General features: G+C 38.6%; 6 protein-coding genes and 1 long non-coding RNA gene across 22 annotated transcripts in view; 2 read left to right on the forward strand and 5 right to left on the reverse strand.

The window, feature by feature from the left end:
* LOC120732150 (band 4.1-like protein 3) overlaps positions 1-5,615 on the forward strand; it is a 20,709-nt gene extending 15,094 nt beyond the window's left edge. For 6 of the 13 annotated variants that reach the window (XM_040029530.1, XM_040029528.1, XM_040029529.1 and 3 more), the window contains 5 exons: positions 1,779-2,153; positions 2,660-2,782; positions 3,011-3,130; positions 3,212-3,292; positions 3,978-5,615. In XM_040029530.1, coding sequence (XP_039885464.1) covers positions 1,779-2,153; positions 2,660-2,782; positions 3,011-3,130; positions 3,212-3,292; positions 3,978-4,007 — 729 coding nt within the window. In that variant the 3' untranslated portion in view covers positions 4,008-5,615. Of the gene's footprint in view, positions 1-512; positions 1,348-1,778; positions 2,783-3,010; positions 3,131-3,211; positions 3,293-3,977 lie in introns of those variants that run through there. The other 7 variants (XM_040029534.1, XM_040029535.1, XM_040029537.1 and 4 more) reach the window with 7 other exon arrangements.
* Positions 5,616-6,495: 880 nt separating this feature from the next.
* Positions 6,496-10,368, reverse strand: LOC120732152 (casein kinase II subunit beta-like). Of its 2 annotated transcripts, none has more exons than XM_040029544.1 (7): positions 10,233-10,368; positions 9,791-9,866; positions 7,883-7,985; positions 7,679-7,794; positions 7,510-7,585; positions 7,213-7,402; positions 6,496-7,104 (listed from the first exon to the last, which is right to left on the reverse strand). In XM_040029544.1, the coding sequence occupies exons 2-7, from the start codon at positions 9,860-9,862 to the stop codon at positions 7,014-7,016; spliced, it is 648 nt and encodes a 215-aa protein (XP_039885478.1). In that variant the 5' UTR covers positions 9,863-9,866; positions 10,233-10,368; the 3' UTR covers positions 6,496-7,013. The 2 variants fall into 2 exon arrangements, with proteins under 2 accessions (XP_039885478.1, XP_039885477.1); XM_040029543.1 differs by lacking the exon at positions 10,233-10,368 and adding an exon at positions 10,072-10,205.
* Positions 10,369-12,255: 1,887 nt separating this feature from the next.
* LOC120732156 (allograft inflammatory factor 1-like) lies at positions 12,256-14,996 on the reverse strand. The gene is made up of 7 exons (XM_040029549.1): positions 14,978-14,996; positions 14,143-14,180; positions 13,891-13,952; positions 13,747-13,813; positions 13,604-13,645; positions 13,265-13,430; positions 12,256-12,640 (listed from the first exon to the last, which is right to left on the reverse strand). The coding sequence occupies exons 2-7, from the start codon at positions 14,156-14,158 to the stop codon at positions 12,553-12,555; spliced, it is 441 nt and encodes a 146-aa protein (XP_039885483.1). The 5' UTR covers positions 14,159-14,180; positions 14,978-14,996; the 3' UTR covers positions 12,256-12,552.
* LOC120732154 (hemicentin-2-like) lies at positions 14,888-17,185 on the forward strand. 2 transcript variants are annotated; one of them, XM_040029548.1, is made up of 8 exons: positions 14,888-15,017; positions 15,326-15,643; positions 15,725-16,000; positions 16,089-16,142; positions 16,240-16,419; positions 16,527-16,568; positions 16,660-16,719; positions 16,842-17,185. In XM_040029548.1, exons 1-8 carry the CDS (start codon positions 14,951-14,953, stop codon positions 16,847-16,849), a joined length of 1,005 nt encoding a protein of 334 aa, XP_039885482.1. In that variant the 5' UTR covers positions 14,888-14,950; the 3' UTR covers positions 16,850-17,185. The 2 variants fall into 2 exon arrangements, with proteins under 2 accessions (XP_039885482.1, XP_039885481.1); XM_040029547.1 differs by having other exon boundaries at positions 16,660-17,185.
* LOC120732153 lies at positions 16,654-19,870 on the reverse strand. 2 transcript variants are annotated; one of them, XM_040029546.1, is made up of 8 exons: positions 19,518-19,863; positions 18,836-19,120; positions 18,445-18,735; positions 18,094-18,366; positions 17,689-17,955; positions 17,500-17,598; positions 17,354-17,379; positions 16,654-17,274 (listed from the first exon to the last, which is right to left on the reverse strand). In XM_040029546.1, the coding sequence occupies exons 1-8, from the start codon at positions 19,588-19,590 to the stop codon at positions 17,152-17,154; spliced, it is 1,437 nt and encodes a 478-aa protein (XP_039885480.1). In that variant the 5' UTR covers positions 19,591-19,863; the 3' UTR covers positions 16,654-17,151. The 2 variants fall into 2 exon arrangements, with proteins under 2 accessions (XP_039885480.1, XP_039885479.1); XM_040029545.1 differs by having other exon boundaries at positions 18,094-18,735; positions 19,518-19,870.
* Positions 19,871-20,189: 319 nt separating this feature from the next.
* On the reverse strand, positions 20,190-20,994 carry LOC120732157 (steroid 17-alpha-hydroxylase/17,20 lyase-like). Its single transcript, XM_040029550.1, has 2 exons — positions 20,702-20,994; positions 20,190-20,616 (listed from the first exon to the last, which is right to left on the reverse strand). The coding sequence occupies exons 1-2, from the start codon at positions 20,811-20,813 to the stop codon at positions 20,351-20,353; spliced, it is 378 nt and encodes a 125-aa protein (XP_039885484.1). The 5' UTR covers positions 20,814-20,994; the 3' UTR covers positions 20,190-20,350.
* Positions 20,995-24,157: 3,163 nt separating this feature from the next.
* On the reverse strand, positions 24,158-24,412 carry LOC120733179. The gene is made up of 2 exons (XR_005695750.1): positions 24,298-24,412; positions 24,158-24,218 (listed from the first exon to the last, which is right to left on the reverse strand). It is a non-coding gene; the product is annotated as an uncharacterized LOC120733179 (long non-coding RNA).

Here is a 24,412-nt window from a genome sequence, read left to right on the forward strand (position 1 = left end):
AGCTAGATTTGATTCTGCTGCTTCTAACGGACTGATAATTGAATTAAAATAAAGTAAAAGCTACTTGTTAAAATAACCAGTTAAACTTTAGGTTCTGAGCTGCTGACATTATGAACCTTTATGACAGCTTGATGTCACTTGAGATGCATAGCATTGTTGCTATGCATCAGCTCTCAGCTGTATCATCTTTAGCTGATGAGATAGTTTTAAATAAGATACCGCAAGTGTGAATGACTTTTCTGTCTTTTCAAAAGAAGAAAGAAAAGTTTGTTGTTCATGGAAACAAATAAAGTGCATGTTAAAATGCATGTAACATTTCAATGCTCTGAAAACAAACGAAAAGTGAATAAAATCTGGTTTGTTTTCTAATAAAGGCTTTAAAATGTTAGAATTTTATCAGCTGTTGCACAAATTCAGATTTGACAAATTCAGTTCATTATCGTATTTTAAAATTCCTCCCTCTCATCTTTTCCCCCCTCCTGCTCCTGCTCATCCTCGCCCCCCCCCATCAGTTTGTCATCCGCCTTCCGCGCGGCCCCCTGCTCGACTTCTACTCCAAACGCAGCTGAGGGGGTCGTCTCAACCCTGCGGAGGCCCCACACAAGGTGTGAATGTGACCCACGGAGACCGCACCCTGCCCATCTACCCATCAGCCTCTAGCTTTCTCTTCTCCTCTTCTCCTTCCTTTGCTTCCTCTGCAGCATCACTCCAGCATTTTCACCTCTCATCCTCTGCTCCACTTGAGAAGCTGCCCTCTTTTTTTTTTTTTTTTTTTTTCTCTCAGGCTTCCTTTGAACTGTTGAGACTTTGATTCCCTGTTTCCTCCACTGCGGCACAATTCCCCCACCCCACCCCTGGTTTCTCCAACCAGAATCAGACCTCTCCTTCTCCAAAGACTGATCAGGACTGGAAGTGATAACGCAGTGCTGTTTGCATTTTCTGTGACGTCTTTTGGACTTTTAAAGATACAAGTTTTGACTTTTATCCGGAGGTTTTTAATGTTTGACCGCATCACTTTGAGCCTGCTTTTATACACATGTTGAGGTACATTTATATTGTCAGTCGTCTTACAGTACTGTCTTTAAAAAAAGAAAAAGATGACCACTGTGACTTTTTTCCTGAACTCACATGCACTAGAAAACAGCAGTCTTGTTAATGGGGGAAATGATCAGTACCCTTTCACACTAGTATTTCTTGAGGCAGCTTAATTGTTATTCTTAATAACCTGTTTGTCCTCCACCAGTATTTGGAAAGGGAGTATGTAGCAGCTGCAAGAGATTCCTTGTTGCATGACTTTTTGACAATCAACGTTGACCAAAGAATAAAAGCCATTCCATATTCAGTTCATATGCTTCTTATTTCCATTTATGGAATTGAATTATTTCATATAAACTTCAGGTTTCATAATATTCTGCTGTTCCTTCCTCTCCAAATTTAAACAGGAGAATTGAATCATGACGAATTCTATTTATTGTTAAGATGCATGCCATAAAGTTGTAACCATTCATAAAACTTGGTCACCTACTTTTAGCATGCACCATGTAGAAATGATTGTGGCCATTGTGTGTTGTTAAGCTATGGCATTAAAACAGGGCTGATTTTTATTACATAAGTGCAATCAGATAACCAGAGTCTCTGCAGTACCTGATAAAACCTATACTTTGTGCAGCCTAATCCACTCTATGTACATATTTTTAGCTTGCATGCATGCGTATTTATCATTTTCACAGTATCAGTTGGAAATACTTCACATAGTAACTATTTTATGTCTTTTTTAGAGTGTGTGCATTAGACCCCTAAGCAATGGTTCAGACACAAAGACTGCACATGAGGAAACCAGCAGTAGTTTGGAATTTACAGGCCTACCCATCAAGAGCGAGCCTGAGAGTGTCGAAGTCCACAGCGCTACTGTTGAGAAAGAGTTACGTGATCAGGAAGAGGTTGTAGTGTTTGAGACGAACTTGGTGCCAATCGTAGAGGTGGAAATGGCACAGCTGCCTCCTTCCTTTGAGCCCTCCTGTAATGCTTTAGAAGTGATCCCGGAGGAAGAAGGATCGTGTCCCGGAGTGTCGGCTGACTCTGGGAGGATAGCTGGATCTTCCCCAGCTTCCTATTTCTGGAGCGATGGTCCACAGGTCATGCGCTGTTTCCAGGTAGCCTCCTGACTCCCTCGGGGTGATGCTGATTATTTCCCTTCTTGGCTGACACACTCCTTTGCAGCACCGATACAAATAAAAAAACTTGTGACTCTCCTAAGGTGGTATTCGGTTTGGTGTGAAAGTGCTTGTTATTGTCAGATGGAACTCAAGACGCTGCAGAGGTGCTGCACAGTGGTGTGCTAAGTTTTTAACGACGGTGACGGGTCATTGTAACAATCTCTGCTACAAAACCATTACTTTTGATCATCTTTCCAACTCACCTGTGCCGTTTATTCACGGTTTCTCTTGGAATGATTGGTGGTGGGAAGTGACGTTAACACGTTGATTCTTCTGTTTCGAATACAATAAACTAATCTGGTGAGAGGAAATAGCGGTTGTGGTGAAAGTCTAATAAAAGAAAAAAAAGGCAATAGCTAATGCATGGTGTGAAATAAAGTGTTTGCTGTGGTGCAAAGTGTCTGGTTAAACAGCCACTCATGGGGCTGTGCTCCATTTCACAGCCCCCTCTGGTGCAGACGCAGACTGTCACCATCACAGCCGTCTCCAGCCCCTTACCCAGTGGCATCTCCACCACAGAGGTCCCTATCGTCCCGACTAAGACCTTCACCTATGAGTCTTCAAAGGTAGGGGCTCCAGCAGCTGCTCAGCCCAGATCTGTCTCAGCTATAGGCAGTCAGGTTTGCATGGTGGAGGTGGCTTCAAAAACTCCCAATAAGGAGGTCTGGGAGGATCAGTAGAAGGGCTCCATAATAAGAATGAAGCAGCCTTGTGCCTTCCTCGGTGAAACCTTGATGTCACATGATTTAGAAATGATTATTCAGTACATCCCCCTTTTTTCTTCTTTCCTTCAGGTGACCGTTGATGGGACAGAGGAGGACAAAGATTGCTCAACAGTATCCAGTTCCCAGACCATTACCTCAGAGACCACCAGTGGCACCTCAGTGACGACTACCACCACTCACATCTCAAAGGTCAGCAGAGCAAATTAGGCTCTCGCCTTTCCCGTTCTATTACTCTTTATATGCCTAATATAGATTTTCCTTCCTGTACAGGTAGTAAAAAGTGGATCTTCAGAAACTCGCGTGGAGAAGAGAATTGTCATAACCGCAGACTCTGACATCGACCAAGATAAGGTACAAAATCTACACACAGGTTTAGGCGTAAGGCGGTATTTGCTCTCTTGGCTGAGTTTTATATGGAAGCTTGTTTGTGCAGTAAAAGGAAAGAAAGCCTTAACTCAAAATTTCAACAACTGGACGGAAATTCCAAGATAGTTAGCAAAGACGTTACACCAAGTGCGGTGCAAAATAACAGCATTTAATTCCAAATTTTTCAGATGCAAACTTGTCGTGTAATCGTCTCTGAGGTAAAACAATATTATTTAATCACTGTATATTCAGTACGGGTGCGCATTTTGAGCTACGAGTGCACTTGCTGCCAAATGCAGTGCTCTGATTAGTCAGATCTGTTTATTTTGCATGTGAAAAATCTAAAAAATTGAGCTTGAACTGGAAAAATAAATGCCACAACCTCATCCCGCAAAATCATGTGAGCAGTTGAGGTCAACAGCTACATTAATAGTAGGCGAGTCCAAAAAATATTTTTAATGCACAGAATATTCGCACAAATCGTATCCAATTCTTTTTCAGCACCGAAAACAAGCTTCCTTAGTTTTAGATACTACTCTTTAATCTGAAATATGAAGTTACAGTGTTGTGCTTAAATTTGTACTTGCATCAACTCTTTAGCGCTTAATGACGAGGACAGTTTTGTCTTAGCAACTTGAGATCATATAAACAAAACATGTCTGTGTTGCAGGAGAAGCACGGCGGAGCATCAGCATTGTAACTGAACCACACCTTGTTCCTTTGACCAATCACCTCCGATATCCCCAGCACTCAACACAGTGACCAGCTGTTTTTGCGCACACATATCTTAAAAAACAGGGAAAAAACCCACTCATAACTCTGCAGCTAAAATGATTGATAACAGCATATATTAATTCCTAATAGTCTGTTTGTTTTCAGTTTTTGTATTTTTTTCAGGCTGTTCATTGTAGGCAGGGCTGCACAGTCCTCAGATCATCCTAGTGTTGTAAAAGTTTAGCGAGTACACGTTTATTGGTTAAATCCCAGCATTTGCAGTTGTGTGATCTCAAGTTACGTTTGCTTTTAAATACTTTTTTTTCCTAGTGGTTTTTACATTGTTGATTTTATACAAATTTACTGTTTCCATTATAGTTTAGATGCCATTATCAGCATTTCTTCCCACGGTGCTGCTAGGGGAACGTTAAGACCACATTCAAGGGAACTCTTTTTTTTTTCTTTTTTTTTCTTGTTGTTTACTTGTCTATTTAATTCAGGAGAGACTTTTTATTTTAATGAAATGACATACCTCACATCTCTATGTGGACAAAGATATTTTCTGCTCAAATTTGGACAGTTGTTCACGTCTCAGGTACAAAAATAAAGAAAGAAATAAAAAAAAAAAACCAAGTTAATATTTTCTTCCCCAACCAGCTAAGAACCAGTAGCCTACATATTCTTGTAAAGTTTGAATTTTTAAAAAAATTGATCTATTTTGAAATATTTCTCTATTTTATAGAAGTAATGCTTTTTATAGTATTTGTACAAATGTGAGGTTTTTAAGTTATTCATATCTGCTCATGAAAATGTAGGTTACCATTTGTGCTGTTTTACTGAATTTTGAGGTCTCTATTTAAAGACTCGTCTTGCCTGAATCACCCTGAATCATTCTTATTCGTTTCCTCTCGTAGTTCACCAAGTACATCCGACTTTACAGAACTCACAGATAACAGTGGAGATTTACTCAGCTCTGTTTTTGTTCATTTTAATAGAAGTCCTACCTGCTTTGAACATATTTGGTTGATATGAAAAGTTTTTACAGGTTTTTGGTCTGTTTATCTCAGGTTTTGATATTCTTTGTAAGACTACAGACCTCCGTATGATTGTATGAGGAATGTCCATGTATTTATTATCCACCTCTATTGTAAATGTACATGTATGTTCAGTCAAGTGAGGTCAATAAATATAAAAGCTTGTCTGTCACAATAGCCACACATGTAAGCCATGAAGGCAGCTGCCCGATAAATGTGGCTTTTCCTCTCACGGGAACACACGTTGTCTTTTTTTTTTTTTTTTTTTTTTCTACGTGTTCTACTATACAGTAATTTATTTGTTAAGTAGGAACTGTTTCATGTGATTTGATGTATTGTGATGTTTCACCACAAGCTGGTTTCCAGGCTTCCACCATGTTAAATACTACATTCATAATCAACCAAGTTTGTAAAGCCTTTTTAACCACGTAGTCTGAGTAGGTTGCTCTCACTTGCTGTTTTTCCTGTACTTTTTCATAGACAAGAAAACATACGAATCTTTTCTAGGTAGCATGTTTGGTAGCATTTTTTTTTTTTTTAAACAAAAAAAAAAAAAAAAAGAAGCCATTGCTATTATAGCTAAAACTCAACCACATCTGCATTTTTTCCTCCCTCGATAAAAAAGTAGTTTCACATTAAGAAAAAAATAATAGTTTTTAGAAAATTTAAAATATTGTTGCTTTGTGACTTATCCCTGTCTTTTTATGGAAAATAAAATAAAATAAGCATTATTTTGCACGTTGTTGGGCTGTCTGTGAATGAAGCACGTCACATTAAAAATGAGCTCTTGGTAAGTAATAAATATTTAATGCCAGTCACTTGTTTTGCAGTGGATGTTGCACGTTCAATACCAAACTCTTAAACAAAAAAGAAAAAAAAGAAAGTCACATCTGTCTAGATCAGGGATGTCAAACTCATTTTACACAGTCAGCCCGCTTTGATCTTAAGTGAGCCGAATCAATGAAACTGATGGATGTTTAAAATTACAGTAGTTCTGGAAGTTCATTGCCCAGACTATTCTGTAATTATACAATATAAAGTTTTCATAACTTCAGACACCTAAAAAAACAATCATAGTAGGTAGTGGAAAAAACAAACCTTTATGTAATTATTAATTATTGTGATGAATTATGAATGGGAGATCTTTATCAATAAGAAATGCTGTCAAAATTATGAAAATACATTTAAAAGTTCAAAATTTCTGAACTTTTTTTGCCCAGTGGACTGGATTGGAGTCTTTGCCGGCCACTTCTGGCCCCAGAGCCTTATGTTCTGACACCCCTGGTCTAGATCGTTATCCCATTATTTAAACATATACAAACAGAGCCCTCAGGAAATGATTGTTAGAGCTGTCTAAACAAGCAAATACACAGCCACTATATCTCATGAAACTGAAGAGTAACATTTAAAACAAGCATAGGTCCTTTTGTCTTTTCTTTATCTCTCTAATTTGGTATTCACTGGTTGTTGGTAAGAGCACCTGAATCTATTTGCACATATTACAAGAACAACATCTAAGCACATTCCTACATGTGTTCTGGATTTAATAGTTACATTTTCACGAGGCTTAATCACTGATAAGGCAAACCTCTTGGGGCTGGTGGTGAGACATTCTGTTACATTCAACTAAGCCGCAAAGCAAACTGCAGTTTTCATTATCACTGAGTAAAAGTCACTTTTCAATCTAAAAGAGAAACCCCTTTATTTTGAAAAGATGGACTGACATCAGTTAAGGTTCAACCACATGTCTGAAGCTCAATTAATTAGTATAATTAAAAACTGCTCAACTGTCACTGCCTCCTAAAAGAGAGGAAATGGCTGAATCTGAAAGTGCTTATCAACACAGAGGTGAGTTTGGAGAACTGTACAGGTATTTATTGGTTATACACAATCAATTGCTTCACGCAAGTTGTAAACAACAAAGTCTCTGAGTCCACTGTCTTTGTCAAAGATGGCTTCTAGCGAATCACCTTTACTGGGCTCTTGAAACTTGATGCTGCCTGAAGCTGGAGTTGATAAGCCATCGGGTGGATTTTGAAACCATACAGCCTAAAAAACAAAAATAAATAAATAAATTCCTCGCTTTTCAGAGGTCAGTGGTTTGGTGTCGTTTGAAAGCTGAGTGTAACATTGATGCAAAAGAACTTGGGGACAAACCTTGGCACAAACTGATTGGCGGGTCGCTTTGGGCGGTACTCTGGGTGCACCATGAACAGCATGTGAGGGAACCCCGTGCCAAAGTAGGCTCCATCCGTGTGGTGGTGCCTAGAGGATTTAGGGGTGTACACATCCATGCACTTTGGGCAATAAAGCTTCACCATCGCTTCTCCCGGTATATCCGATAAACCTACGTTACGCAGGAGAGAGAGAAAAGAAGGGATAGTCACAAATATCACAGGGTGTTTAGTTCAAGTGATCCCCCCCAATGAGAAGATCAAGAAAAATCAGACCTACCAATCGGAAGCATTGGCTGATTCTCACAATACACTCTGGGGCAATAGCCAAAATCCCCCTGCTGATACTTTTCCAACTACAAAAAAGAACAAACTTAGAAATCACTCGTGATGATCATGTCTTGACGCCTGTAAGAGGTTGTTGCAAAAACTATAAAATAAGAGCCCACCATTTGTGCAATGCCTCTGTTTGTGAGGATGTAACGTGCATGTATAAGTCCGTACAGCATCTCTGCTGCCTGCTCTATCAGGTCGCTCTGGTTTGGATTATCTTCAAGCTCCTCATCTGTTTAAATAGAAATAATTTAACCTGTTTAACTATTTTACTATCTCATTTTATGAGAGAATTAGTTTGCACCACTTTAAAATCTCACCTGGCTCCAGGTCAAGAATCATATCCAGAGCCTGGCGGTAATGAGGCACCTGCTCATTCAACCCCGTCAGGTTAAACTTGTCCTGTATGTAGTCTTCATCAACCTAAAACACAGCAGCAGAAGGAAACCAAAGGCTATTAATAGCACAAGTTACCGTTGCAGCAGTGCACTGCACAGCACACTGATATAGAACCATTATACAAGAGTTTAACAAGATTACTGCGATGCAGCCAGCTATTTCTTGGCATTTTTCATTTAAGCATTTTTACTTGATGTCCTTTTTGTACTCTTAGAAAGAAAACCCTCCGTGCTCTTCACAAACAGGCGAGGAGAGCAGTTGCAACAGTCAGGTCTTAACTATATGTAACTGAACTGAAAACTATGTGTGTGTAAAATGTCCAAGGTGGCATCTTCCAGCCCCAAAGATACCAAATAATAAAATAAATAATGCAGACCAGAAAGTAAATGACGCAGCAGATTATCCTGGTTACAGGTTACTGGCCATAGTGTGACCTTGACCCCAGGTTGATATCCAGTAGGTGACAACCTACTCCATCATTTAAAGATTTCCCTGCAAGTTATTGAAACACTGCAATATAAATAACAGCACAGGGATATTTGACCAAGAGAGAAATTCAGACACTCAAACACAAAAAAAATGATTTAACCCCAAAAAAAAAAAAAAAAGAGGGAAATGTGTTTTATTTGGTGGTTTCAGTTCTGAAACTACAACAGAACAGAAACTACTGGATGGAAAAAAGTAACTGAGATGATTAACTGATTTCTAACCAAAGGAACTTCCAGGAGTCCTTCTAATGTAAAGCTGCAGCTACTTCTAGCATCTACAAATTCATTTGAATTCAGTGTGTTGTTTGCCTAATAGATAACAGTTCAGATTTAAAACTTCAAACACATTTTTGATGCATTTGAATTTTCTTGTTTTTATGGAAGGTGGTCTAATAAATTCATTAAGCACATACACCTGGTCAGAAGGTAAAATAACATCTTTACATAGCCTGGTTAGTTTGATTTAAGCACATTCTGTACATTTCAGTACTCGCATGTGTTATTCCACATAATATATCAAACAAAATCATGAGTGTGGTGGTCATTTTTGTCTTCTTTATAGCTGATGGCTTTAGTCCACCATACACGTCACACTTTACTGGTTTGGCAAAAGGTCCCAGTACGCTCTTAAACTGTTTTTTATTTTTATTTTTTATGTTGTTAGCTGAGATTATAAATTTAGCAAAGTAATTTTTGATCGAGAGTAGCTTCACTACGATTTCCAAATGATTTTGCAACATGCAGCATATCCTTAAGTACTGGCTGTTTTGATGTGTCACCACTATACTAGGCATTTATCTTTCAGTCTAAGCATGCATGGTGCAGGGTCTCAGAATCCTGCTGAACTTCGAAATGGTTCACAGATTACATCTGCATGATTTATAGAAATCTTTCAATCATAAAGTTCAAGTGTCTCCATGATCTTAATCAATAAATTATTCTTTAGGTGATGTTGTAACCATTAACATAAGTGTGCAAACAGAGAAAGTGATCATAAGAAATCAGCACACCACATCAGGTTTGATTTATTCAAAGAAAGTCTGTACGTATGGTCTGATGTGCAAATACATTTGATATATCTTGGTGCTGTGATGAATATGGACCAAAAATCAAGAAGTCAAGGTTCGATTTAATTTAATCATGTGAACCACTAAGGAACTGTGTATTTATGCAGAGTGCTTGTGCTGCCACAGTGTAGAGCAGCCTGATGGTGTGAGGACATAATTTACGCTTCTGTATACTCCGCCAGCAGGCGATGCGAATGATGAAGTCTGTGAAAAGCTTATGACGGTGCAACTAAAGCTTTGAAAAATAGAGAGTGAAAATGAAAATGAGACTGACCTCGCAGAAGAATTCGTTCCCTCTGAGTCCACAGAACCACGATATCCAGGACACCTCCTCTGAGCTGCTCATCCTCCTGACAAACCAACATAGCCGCAGTGAACCAATTTACACCCAGAAAGGTTAAAAACAAAGGCAGTAAAACATTAACAGGATTAGTGAGCCGAGCTTTATAAGTGAACATAGCACAACATTATTTTCAGCACAGATAAGGACTGCAGCTGACACCTGGGGTTTTACTAAAAATGTCAAACATAATCTTTAATTGAGCTTAGACCTGCCTCTCAAACCTGGGAAATACGTCAGCTCTTGATTTAGCATGCTGGCTAGCGTTCATGCTAACACGTTCAGTACAAATGTATTACTGTAACGGCACTATCTATTAACATAAATACCGCCTGTGTGTTTGCATAACTGTATACAAACATTCGCTTTCACTCACCCTTCTTTTATATTAAATAACGCATCAATTTGGAAGCTTTGCTAAGCTGTCCTCCCTCCCAGGGTGACAAAATATAATTTCCGGTCATGCGTTCTTTTCAAAATAAGGTAGTCGACTACACATCCGGCTAGTGATGGCCAAATGAAGCTTTCTGAAAACGGTTCATTACTCGAAGCTTTTCAACACAGTCCTTTTTGGTGACATCTTGTGGCCAAAAATATGAAGAGCAGCTCGAATCCACAAAATAAAACCAACTGCTTCATAATGATTGTCCACTCTACAGAGTGGAATTCTGTCTGATATTGGGCTGCTGTTGTGTTGCTTTGAACGTGTATTTTTTTGTGTTAAAAAATTGTGGTTTATTTGTTTAATAAATAATTTTGACCAGTAAACTTTCCTTGTTTAAACATGCACCATGGTGTGGTCTTTCTTTGCTTGTGACTTCTTGATGTTGGTAAATACAATAATTGAAAAATACCACGTTACATATAACATACATATAATAATGCACATTATGGAGTATGCTTCTGTTGTGAGGTCCTGCCTCCATGTACTTATGCAATTAATCGCTAGACGGGTATATTTATAAACAATATTATATTAGGGAAATTTTCCTATACATATTTTTGACCTGGGGGTAGAATTGATTGTGAGATGGAAAGGGAAAATGCTTATGAGGTTGCAAATTAAAAACATGATGCATTTAAGGTAACACTTTTTCATTTTTATTTAAGAAGAGAATTTGTTCCACTGTGCGATGGCCGAACCTGTTCCTTTTCGTGGAGATAATTTCTCCTGCCTTAAGGAAAATCCCTTCACATGGCACAGAAGATGCTGGAGTGCAGAAAAACTGGTAGAGATGCAGTTATACAGTCTAACTGGGCCTCACAAACTATCAGCTAAAGAGAATAAATAAATTAAATTGCTGCACATTTTGTAGACTAACACTTTAAGATTATTTTTAAAATAAAATATATCTTTTTATAACATTAAATGTTACGAGTCAAATGGAAGTTTTTCTAAAGTTATTTAATGATATTTATATTATGAAAAGCAGATTTTTGACATTTTAAGGTTTTCCCGTTTCCAGATAAAATAAACACGCACAAAACAAAAGCAAACAGCCAGAACACAAAGCTGGAAAAACCCACCCGATTGACCAAAATCAACTCAAAATACTCCCACACAACAGAACCTCCTCTATTCCTCGCTGGCTCCAAATCTCTCAGTAGAATGATCAGTGGTTCGCTATCTGTCACCATCAAAACACTCCACAAATCCCGCGAATGACCTGCTTATGAACCATTGAATCAGATACTGAAGCAGTTAGGTTCTAAATGAAGCTTCGGACGTCACTGATCACGTGACTCTGGCCAAACGAATCAAGCTTCGACACAGTGCTTCTGAAGCAGTGTGTTGATTTTTTTTGACACACGCCATCACTACATCCGGCATATATTAGGCGAAAGCGAAGGAGGGATAAGCCTACTACCGGTACAATTATCTTTTTGTTGTTTGTTTGTTTGCCATGTTCTCTAAGATCAACATCTGACGTTGCTATATTAGAAGAAAAGTGGCCACACTGTTGTATATTGTGAAACACCCAATTTTTTAAACTACTAGAGTAAATAAATACAATCAAATCCAATAATAATGGAAGTAATACGTCAGATCCAAATGAGAAATGGTTCACCTTAGTTCAAGTAGGCTAATGTTATGATAATGTCAGTCATGCATCCCAAATTGAATGTGATAGTTAAGAGGTGTGCCTCTATCTCCTCTGTCTGTAAAATACCTTGATGCATGGAGGAGATGCAATGGAAACATACCTTTGTTTTTGTTTTTTTAAAATTAATATGAAAGAATATAAAATAAAAGCGAGCAAAAGCAGCTGTTTGTAGTTATATCTCATGTGTTTAATATTTTTACTTTTAGGCTCTTTTAGCTATAAGGGTTAAAAACAGAAAAGCAAAATGCAATGCAGTTCAATCTTTTCACTTTAACAAACACAACACGAGATCCGTGACTGTTTAACCACGTAATTTTTAATGAACTTGTAAAAATGCTGACCTTCTAACATGAACCACACTGATCACATATTTTGCCACTGCCATGTACATTTCACATTATCAGAGTACTTGAACAAACACCTAGAACAGTACAGTTCTAGTACATGCAGGGTAGTTTTCATCTCCTCATGAAAATTGCACATTTTACTTCATGTTTCATTTTTTTCACAACTTTACCTTTGATTGATTTTAAAATCTAGGCGGGGGGAAGGGGGGGAGGTTTATTGACAGAATTCAGCTCGGATGGAAGGTCAGGGCAGGTCTGAAAAGGTTTTACGACGAGGTGGTCCAACTTCTTTCTGCTCTTCTTCCTTTGCCATGCCTTCAAACATCAAGATCCTTGAATAAAAACAAGACATTTTACATGCTTTAAAAAGCATTCTTGCAAACCTCAGACGTTACGCATTTGTTTCTCTATTGTCGGTAAGTGGTAGGCCTAGATCTTTTTAGTTTCAGTTTATTTATGAAAATGCTTCTGTGCTGGAATTGAAATACAAGATTTCTTTTATTATTCCTTCTAAGAAAAACTCTTCTCATCTGTAGATGTATCTTATGGGTTGCTGTGCAAGCTGTTATTGTGAATAGTATTTATTTATGTAAAATTGTTATTATCACATTGAGATGGATAGGATCTTTTTACCCCACTGCCAACAACAAAAAGACAAACCTACAGAGCATATGCACGTAGCAAGTAAAATGAAAGTAAATGAGAAGAAAGTGTTCATGTAAATGAAACTCATTCCCCAAGTTAACCAAACTGCAGAAAATATCTGAAGGACTACTTTGATATATAGGCTCAGTTTCAACATAAACAGTAATTTCACAAGTATAGGTTTCTGATGTCCAGTATTAGTTCAGTTTTTCAGTTGTTTGGGAAGTTCTTCTCGCTATAACCTTATTTGACCTTGGACTCCACTTGCAGTCTACAGCTATGCTCTGAATAGCGACTTATTTCATACTCACAGTTTTAAAATTGCATTTCTCTTTCCCAGCATCATATTGAGGAAGTCATTGTAGCTGATAGTGTCTTTTGAGCTACTTCCAACCACCTCTGCCATCATTTTTTTCAGTTCCAGGTGAGTCTTGGCCAATCCAAGTTTCTCCAACATCCTCTTCAAACCCATTATGTCTATAAAATTATAAGTGCACAAAAAGAAAAATGAAGTAAAAAACATTACTGCTTGCTTAATCTGAGAGGTTTATTTTGTTGTTGTTTTTTGTCTGAGGCACTACTGAAAGTAGCACTTGCTTAATGTTGCTAAAAAAAATTACTTCAGGGCTACACGGCTAGTGGCGTCCTACCTATTTCCCCTTTGTCGTTGAGATCAAACTCCATGTATTTCTCTGTAACATAAACAATATGATTATTATTATTCCAAAATTTATGACTTTGCACCAATTGAACAATGAACTGAAGTGTTACTGGTACCACCTTTGAGACTCACTTTTAAACATTTCAAGCTTTGAGGCCAGGTCTTCCTCTCCTTCATATTTAGGATCTGTGAGAAAAGCCTAATAATGACATAAATACACAATTTAGCATCGCAGGGTGTCAGTCGACGTCTTGAACAGTTCTGTGTTTAGCTCACCTCGTTGATACTGTTTAGCTTTTCCTCCTGCTGAGACTTTAGAAGGCCAAATGCTTTACCACCTGTGAAAAACCAATATTTTAGGAACAACAACAGCCTGAGAGAACTCTCACAAACAATCAATAAGAACTGATAGTTTAATGGATGAATTAATAACATAAATGAATGATTAAATAAGTAAATTCAGTCTTGTATTGTTCAGGCTGGTTAAAGTGGCTTTAACAACCAAAGCTAACAGAAAGACAAACTAACCTTGAGCACAGTCCATTTCTGTCAAGAGAGCTGAGAAACTGTGAAACCAACACAAACACAGGCGGAAGGTTACGATGATGCTTCTATAAACTGAACGAGAAGAGGAAGTGAAGTGACAAAGTTTCAGTTAGACAGAAGAGGTTCCTCTGTTACATTTAAGGCTGCAGAAAACGAGGCCAACCCTGATGACACAGATAATAATTTAGGAGAACTGTGTGCATGCAGGACACACGTGTGATCTATCAGCTTATTTAAAATTGTATGTTTTAGGAAGAAGACGTATGTGGCAATAAGATCTTTCTTTAGTGCTGTAGTCTGGAAACTTTTGCTCATGAGGCATTTTTGGATTACATCATATTTTGTTATTCACAGTTTTTTTTTTTCTGGGTGTGGGTTCCTTTTTATTCATTTACATGAAAGAGTTATGCACATTTACACCTGGAAGTACCTCAAAGGTGAAATGTCTGTACCAGTGAACAGCTCCACTGGAACGGGTGGAAGTAAAATGGTTTAAGCAGTCACATAAGTCAGATCAGAGTGTTTGGAGAGAACTTTAGTGCAGCTTTATCACTTTCTTTTCCTTACTTTAAACATGAGCCCAGAAAGCAACTTGGCCACAAAACTGGCCAAATGTAATGCCTAGTTCTTGCCACACTGTGGTATTGTTGATCACATAATCAGGTAAAGAACATCCAAAAGACTCATGGTAGTTTCCAGTTGAGACTTCTATGTAACTTCAAGGAAGTGAAAATAAAAAGGTCTGGAGGTGACTGATCTTTGTCTCTTCACTAGCTGCATTACACAGAACATGTTACATTTATATCTTCAGGGTTACCTTTCTTTAATTCTGTTGAATGTCGCATCAGGATTTGGAGGTAAGCAGTTCTGCAGATAATGTCTGGATCTGATTGCATAAAAATAAACGCTTTTTAACTATGCTTACTACATTTGTAATTAAATAACTAAAGGTTTATTCAGTGTATATCATCTTGGCTCCAAAAATTATTTAACAACAAATGCAATTTAATTATATGCCATGAATCTAAAAATATGCATACTGCTAATCTGATATTGCATATTTTGGTGTAAACTTTCTAACCAGCAAAAATGAGGTACTTGCTTCCTTGAATGCGATGCATGTATTAGTACATTTAGACTCATTATTTAACTTTTGGCTTAACAGATACTGAGCCCATCTTAGCTGTTCAAGAAGAAGATGTAGCTCTCACTTGTTTCAGTCAAAATGACACGGATCCAAACAGCTTCTACAGATACAGCGTGACAAAGTTTGCTACAGATCCTAATCAAGTGAAGGATATGTTTAAATGGCCCACACCGAGCAACGATGTGTATAAACGTGTAAAATGGGTAGCTGATGGAAATGGACAAAAATGCTTAACTCTGACAAAACTTCAAAAATCCGACGCAGGACTGTACACTTGTGAAGCGTGGAAAGGATGGGACCGTGTTGCGGCCAAAAACATATCTTTGAGAATAAAAGGTAAAACTTTTTACTACTTTCTCTTTACTTTGCAAGCAAATATCTCACTGGTGAGTCACATGATTTGTTATGATCTTGCAGACTGCAAAGTCCTTGAACCTGTGAAGGCCGCACCCAGCATGCCTGCCAAGTTAAACTGCCCAGTAAACATGACAACTGGACAACAAGAACCTCAAAACATCTCCTGGGCAATCCAGAAAGGAGACATGCGTGAATCACTCGACTCCAGCAAAGCCAAAACTGATGGTACATCTCTGACTTTCCAGTCTGTGAACACCAGCGACAGTGGCTGGTATACATGCAGTTACACGCTTGGTAAAACTCAGCGCTGCTTTGACACCAATCTACAAGTACAAGGTCAGTGATTTTTTTCTTTGACATGTCAAAAGCAATGATCAAACATACACACAAGTAATATGTAAGATTCCTGTTTTTTCACACGAAGCTTTTGTGACCACAACGGTTCCGGTTATTCCAACAAAAACTCCGAGTCTGCCAGGTCTGTTTGCCTTTGCTGTCTTGCACATTCATTAAATCATATTTATGATTATATGTTCACTATATTGTTGCTTTAACTTTCTCCTTGTTCTCTTTAGCACCAAAAGCCAATGATATATCTCTGTTGCAAAGGAAGGAGGAGAGCAATGATGCTTTAATTGCAGTTGTGGTCTGTGTCATTTTGGGGATGATCATAATTGCTGCTGTGATTGGACTCGTTGTGTACCGCAGATGCAAAACCCAGAGAATCACACAGTTACACCAGAGGCGCTTTAACGGTTTGATCTGACTTTAAACTCTTTCATTCTTATCACACTGTCATACAGTCACACTAACTTTATGTAGTATTGAGTTGTTTAAATATTTCTGTTTTCTTGTTATTCAGGTAATTGTATGTCTACATATGAGATTGTTGCACCTTTGACGAGTGAGTGCCAACTCTCTTCTTACTGCGCTTTTTAGCCACTGTGATGCCTTTCTGTTCAACACTTGACTTGAACCTTTTTCTTTTCTCACAGATACTCCAGGCCAGCGAATCAACAGTCTGTATCAAATGCCAGACGAAAGCTTAGTTACCTGTAAGTTGTATGAGGTTTTGCCTCCTTTATGAAATTGTTCAAATCTTATCATGTCAACAAAAAACAACCCAACAACAACGAAAACCAAAGAAACCAAAACATTTTTCTCTCCTTTGTTGCAGTCCAATAATAAATATTTTCAAGTAAGGAAGAAGATTCTCCTTTGCAGTTATCTCATCCTTGCAGTGTGGGTTGGATTTTCAAAAGTAGATAAGTTTGCATGCTTATAATGTAACCAATCATGTTTTTGTAACTTTATTTCTTTAAAATCTTGCATGCATGTCTGTAGCAAGGCAAAGGAGGAGCTGATTTACTGTGCATTTCTGTTTCTTGGAATGGAAAAAATTCTGTTTTCAAACAGGTTTTGTAAACCACATCTGTTGATGATTTTGAAGTTTGTGATAAAGACAAAGAATAGCATGTGGTTTCACTCTAGTTCACAGCTTGTAATAAATCATAAAAACTGGTTGTTGCAGTGGCTGCTTCTCTTTTTAAATGTAGTTGCTGTTGTTGTTCCTCATTACAATCATCCTGAACGACCTCGTACACATGAGTCTGAGGAGAAGAGCACCAACATTAGTGAAATAGGACATGTGAGCTTGACTCGGCATGATCCTGTTTTTTGATATCTTACCATTTCAGTACTGGGCTGATCATTAGCTGCAGACCAAGAAGGAAAACATTGTGGTCATTGTGGAAATATTCAATCTCCATCAAAGCCTTAGAGTAATTCATGTTGTAGCTGTTGTTTGGTTGTAATTTCTGAAGCACATTCAGTACCTGCATCCTTGTTGCGCTTCCTCTTGGTGTAAATGTAGAGCCCACCCGCCACTATCAGGATGACTAGAGGCAGGCCTACCCAGGCAGGTGTTTGCAGAGCTGGGGAAAGGAATAATTTTCCGATCAGTTTAGTCATGAATAGAAGGTGCATTCAGCAGACAAGGCAACAGTAAAGTAATTCATGCTTACGGTCAACGGCACGCCACTTTTTTGATGCCACCAGAGCGCCCTCTCTGTGCACAGAGCATGTTATATCTTCGTATGATCGCACTGATGACTCTGGGAGGAATAACTTCTTTATCAGAGTATTATTGATATTCATTAATTCACTCCGGCAACCTATGTGGGCACTTCCTGACCAAGTTAATTCAAAGTCTTTTTCACATTCTGTGGCACAGGTAAGTGCACAGGTCAAGGTGAGATTCCCTCCTCTGAGCCCTGCAGGCATTGCAGTTACTGTAAAAATGTAGAACATGAGAGATGAAACATCAGATATCGATAGCTATCTCTCCATCTCTCCATCTCTCTGTCTTTCTCTCTCATATTTGTATGTGTATATATACACACTTGCATCTACAAAGTTTTAATACTTACCATCAAGGGTATGCAGCCTGAATTTATTGAGCACATCTTTTTTATCAGTGGAGTGTGAACACTGGTAGTCTCCAGCATGCAGTGAGCTCAGTCTGCTAATGACCAGAGAGGAATCTTGATTCACATGTGATGCTTTTATTTGGCCATTATCAGGTGAGCTAGCATCTCTCAGTTGCTTTTCACGCAAAGTCCACTTCATATCAGGAGAGGAAGTGTTGCCACAAGTCAATAGTACTGACTCACCCACTGTGGCAAACACTTCCTCTAGTCCATCTGGGGAAAAGGGAGAACTGGTCACACTTTGTACGTACTGAGCAACATCTTTCATTTTGTGTACGGGCTGTGTAGCACCTTCTACTGTTGTCGTATAACTGATGGTGGCTTTAACAAGGTCATTCTGAGTTAGATGACATCTCCATTTTCTGTGGTGGTCTGTCAATTTTTTATCAATGATCAGTTTAGAGAAGCAATTACGTGGATGTTCAATTACAAATCTGCTTCCATTTATTGGTGTATCATCCTCAGAGCTCCAGTTGATATGAAGCTCTTTGTGGTTGAAACAGGGGTCAGCTCCTTTATCTGTACTGAGGTAACAATGAAGCTCCATCTTTTTGTCATTTGCAGGACGTGACCTTTCAGTAACTGGTGGATAAAAAAAAGTGAGCATTGTGATATTTTTGTTTACTATTTCTGTATGTAAAACAAAAAAAACAAAAAGAAGGTGTGAAGCAAAAACACTTACTGCAAAGAATTCGAAGTGAAACACTTGACTTGAGCGTTCCACTCTTACACGTGTAAAGCCGTGCGTCATTGAGCACCAGCTGAGTAATCTGCAGAGAGCAGTCTTTGAGCAGGCGATACCTGTGGCTGCTTGGAGCTGTCGGTTTTTCTTTCTTTATAATCTCATCAGTTAAATTAAATTCTGCACTCATGTCCCAGCTGATAGAAGAACAGGTTTTGACAGAAGGGATACCACATGGCAAAGTAACATTATCTCCTTCTACAGCGACCATTAGCAAAGGGTTCCCTGAAGAAAATTACAGAAAAATGCATTTTTTTTAAATGAAAAACGTTTCTTAAAATCTATATATGCCATAAAATGAAAACTGTAACACCTGTGTACGTGTGAGCAGTTCACAAAGGACTGAGTGAATATCTGAGATCACAATTATTTTGTGAGTTATTTTTATTATGGTTATTTTGCTATGATACAATATAAGGTAAAAAAAAATCAGTAACCACTGACTAATTATTTTTCTGTGACACCAAACAAGTTTTGTCTCATAACGGTGCCTCGTGGGTTAGAAAACAATCAGAAAGGATGAAATCAAGCCATGTCCAAGAGGGTTCTACAAGGTACCGCGTGTGAATATATTACATCATGTGTATATATATTTATAGGTGTTATATGTTTGTTTAATTACCAGTTGGATGATGTCCACTTGCTGCCTGTGTGAGATAAAAAAGACAGATTACCAACAGTGAAAGCGAGTCCATCTTGCCGTTTCCAGATTTTCTCTGTTATTGCAAAATGCTCTTATAGCAGAAGTTTTGCAAAACACTTTTCCAGGAAATGACACATGAAGATCATGTTTAACTGAGGAGAATGACTCATAAGAGAAATTTATATTTATGTAGTGATCGACTCCGTCATGTTTATTCAAAATTGTCACAATCACTTTAAGTGTTGTGACTGTTGTGATTTACCTGTCAATTAAATTACTTTTAATAATAACAACGTCTACATTCCTTTTCATCACCAGGATGCTATTAATTGTGTGACAACCCAAACAGCAGATACTGCTGTATCCAGTGCTGTGGAGACTGCATTTTTAAGGTTTGTCCACCAGGTGGTGCTGTCAGATTCAGTGAAACCTGCAAAAAAGAAGGCTCTTTCACATTGTGGTGTCCGACTCCGTAGATACATTAACAGCATTCATTTTTACGATTTTTTACTCCTCTTACTTTAGTTTTTCATTTTGCAAAAATATAATTACTTATATGATCATTGTTGTAATTTCCCTCCACTACAGGTGAACATTAATGAGCACCAACAGTACAGTTATTCTGTGCATTGCCAATGAAGAAATAAAAACTTTGGTTTGGACATTTTATTCAGTGATGGTGGAACAAGTAACTTTGATAATAAAGTGTAAGAATAAATAAGAATAAGAAGAGAAAATATAAATATGTGAAACATAAATTTGCACATACATGGCCAACGCAAACAACAAGTCAGCAATACACCCACTGCAGCTCAGGGATTAGTCACAGGTCTTGGACGTGCTACAACTTCATAGGACTTGATTTTAAGCACAACACTGGCAACTCCTCTCAGATCAGGCAGTGAGGTCTCGCTCTCAGGCAGGAGGAACTGAAAATCTCTCAGCAAGTAGGCACTGAACAGAAAAAGCTCCATTTTGGCCACAGACTCTCCCAGGCAGAGCCGAGCCCCCCCTCCAAAAGGGATCAGGTCACGGGTGGAGCCGCCTCCGCTTCCTCCTCCTTCATTCAGAAAGCGCTCTGAAAGAGAGAGTGTCAATACTTTATTTGAACTCTTCTGAGCCAAGTGAAATGAACACAAATCACACAGCGTTTGGGACAGTACCTGGTTTGAAGCTGTATGGGTCAGGCCAAACTTCAGGATCATGATGTGCTCCAAAAAGATTAGGAATGATGACTGTGTTCTTAGGGATGAAATAACCTGCAATGCTAAACATGAGGAGGAGTCAAATATTTGTCATGAGGCCAACTAAAAACAGTGTTAATAAGCAACTTAACAACATTAGAAAATGTGTACGTCAGACATTTCTCTGTGTATGAATGTTCATTTAAATAGAAATATGCTGTTTTTCCAGGTTTCATGTGTGTGTAGTTTATATTCTTACGTTTTCTTATCATTGCAAATTTTCTTTCTGTACAAAAACAAAAAACAAGCAACTGATTATTTGTCGGTTGTTTGCTTTTTTTTTTGCTTTTTTTTAACTTCTCCGTAAGAACTCTCTGTTATTATTTTCCTCTCCCAACTTTAACTACAAGTGCAATGATTAATTGTATTTATTGGGCCAGTTTCGTGGCTTATGCAACAAAACTGGCAGTTATGGATCGCAGAACAACCAAAAGACTGGTTATAGTTTCAAGTCGAGACTTCTGTGTAACGTCAAGGAAATGAAAATAAGTGGAAGCAAAAATAAAAAGGCCTGTGTGTGACTGATCTTTGTCTCTTCACTAGCTGTTCCATTTTATGCAAAACCCGGAGAATCACACAGTTACACTAGAGGCACCTTTTTGGATTGATCTGACTTTCAACACTTTCATTCTTATGAAAGAGTTATAAGTCTCATGTCTTTTGACCAAGACATGTCCTTCAACGGACATATTAAACAAATATGTACGACTGCTTTCTTCCATTTGCGCAACATCTCTAAAGTTAGAAATATCCTGTCTCAGAGTGACGCTAAAAAACTAGTTCATGCATTTATTACTTCCAGGCTGGACTACTGTGATTCATTATTATCAGGATGTCCAAAAAACTCACTGAAAAGCCTTCAGTTTATCCAAAATGCTGCAGCAAGAGTCCTGACAGGGACTAGAAAGAGAGCAGATTTCTCCTGTTTTGGCTTCCCTTCATTGGCGTCCTGTTAAATCCAGAATTGAATTCAAAATCCTGCTCCTCACATACAAGGGCTTAAATAATCAGGCCCCATCTTATCTTAATGACCTTGTAGTACCATATCACCCTATTAGAGCACTTCGCTCTCGCTCTGCAGGCCTACTTGTTGTTCCTAGAGTATTTAAAAGTAGAATGGGAGGCAGAGCCTTCAGTTTTCAGGCCCCTCTTCTGTGGAACCAGCTTCCAGTTTGGATTCGGGAGACAGACACTAGCTCTACTTTTAAGATCAGGCTTAAAACTTTCCTTTTCGCTAAAGCATATAGTTAGGGCTGGACCAGGTGACCCTGAATCCTCCCTTAGTTATGCTGCAATAGACGTAGGCTGCCGGGGGATTCCCATGATGCATTGAGTTTTTCCTTTCCAGTCACCTTTCTCACTCACTGGTCGTGTCCAAATTCAGAGGCTGCATCCTGCTGAGGCCGCATTTGTAAACCGATTACATCACAGCGACGCGACGAAGGCTGTCCAAATTCGTAGACTCCTCCGAATGCAGCCGACAAATGCGTCCTCCTTTTCCCCGAATTTGAAGGATGGGTCGGGTGTGTCCTTCGTGGCCCACCTTATCCCAGAATTCATAGCGCGGCCCAGCCAAACTCCAGTTTCCAACAATGCTCCTAAGTTTTACCAATGCTCCCCTACTAAGTTTTAAAATTACTCATACTAATCTTTCTGGGTCACAAAATAAAGTTTTAACATATTTTCAGGCGAGAAAGTAGCTGTGTAAACATCAAATATCTGCTCGGTTTATCAAGATGTCACATATTTGCAAAAGTGCTTCGACGTTTTTGGAGACGTCTGCTACCCACCAGCTCGATAGCTAGCCGAGAGCTCGAGGGTCACTGGAGCCGCCGAGAACGGCACAACTCCCGGCACATCACTTTCAGATCACCGCAGTCTACTCAGGTTAAACGTGATATATAAGTCACTTAGACAACCTAAAAATGTTATTGTTGGGCTTTTTTCACTGTTTGATTTGTTCCTGAGTAAATCGGTTTGGCTGAGATTAAAGTCCTAGTTTTCACACAGCTGAATAAACGTCAAACAGAAAACTGATTAAACAGAAGTGTGAGACGGTCGAGAATTTACTCCAGTGTCCTTTTATATTTTAGATAGCAAGGAGCAGACGGCTGAGTTCATTAAACTCCACCGAGACAGCGGTGACGTAAATCAGAAGGCTAGACCGTCCAATTTCCCCAGCCGTTTACTTCCGGCCTACCCGACCTTCTGAGGACCCGGCCCACGTAGACCGCGAAGGCCGGGTCCTCAGGAGGATACAGCCCATGAATTTGGACACGACCACTATGTGTTAGCAGACCTCTCTGCATTGAGTCATATCTGTTATTAATCTCTGTCTCTCTTCCAGAGCATGTCTTATCCTGTCTTCCTTTTCTCACCCCAATTGGTCCCAGCAGATGTCCCCCCTCCCTGAGCCTGGTTCTGCTGGAGGTTTCTTCCTGTTAAAAGGGAGTTTTTCCTTCCCACTGTCGCCAAAGTGCTTGCTCATAGGGGGTCATATGATTGTTGGGTTTTTCTCTGTATGTATTATTGTAGGATCTACTGTGCAATATAAAGCACCTTGAGGTGACTGTTGTTGTGTTTTGGCGCTATATAAATAAAATTGAATTGAATTGAAATTATCACACTATCATAATGTAGTGTTGAGTTGTTTAAATGGTTCTGTGTTTTCTTGTTATTCAGGTAATTGTATGTCTACATATGAAATTGTTGCGCCTTTGGGGAGTGAGTGCCAACTCTCTTCTTACTGCGCTTTTTAGCCTCTTTGATGCCTTTCTGTTCAACACTTGACTTGAACCTTTTTCTTTTTTCACAGATACTCCAGGCCAGCTTGTCAGCAGTCTGTACCCAATGCCAGATGTAATCTTGGTTACTTGTTAGCGGTATCATGCCTTGTTTTCTCAATTGATTATGATTTTCAAATCTTAGCCTGTCACCAAAAATAATTTCTGTCTTTTACTGCAGTCCAATATTAGCCATTTTCAAGCTAAAGAAGATTTTCCTCAGCAGTTATCTCATCTTTTTTTGTGTAGTTTGACTGAGTGTGTAAAATAAAATTTAAAAATGAATAATTTAAAAACCATATTATTGAAATAAAATGTGTTTTTCAAAATTGCTTACAATGTAATCATACATTTTTTAAATTTACTTTAAAACATCTTGCATGCATGTCTGGCAAAGGAGGAGCTGATTTACTGTGAATTTCTGTTTCTTGGAATAGAAAAAATTCTGTTTTCAAACAGGTTTTGTAAACCACATCTGTTGATGATTTTGAAGTTTGTGATAAAGACAAAGAATAGCATGTGGTTTCACTCTAGTTCACAGCTTGTAATAAATCATAAAAACTGGTTGTTGCAGTGGCTGCTTCTCTTTTTAAATGTAGTTGCTGTTGTTGTTCCTCATTACGATCATCCTGAACGACCTCGTACACATGAGTCTGAGGAGAAGAGCACCAACATTAGTGAAATAGGACATGTGAGCTTGACTCGGCATGATCCTGTTTTTTGATATCTTACCATTTCAGTACTGGGCTGATCATTAGCTGCAGACCAAGAAGGAAAACATTGTGGTCATTGTGGAAGTATTCAACCTTCAGATCCAGAATAAATCGGATTTATTCCCCAGATCCTT

Source organism: Simochromis diagramma, unplaced genomic scaffold (assembly GCF_900408965.1).
Source record: "Simochromis diagramma unplaced genomic scaffold, fSimDia1.1 OVJJ01000361.1, whole genome shotgun sequence".
NCBI lineage: Eukaryota > Metazoa > Chordata > Actinopteri > Cichliformes > Cichlidae > Simochromis > Simochromis diagramma.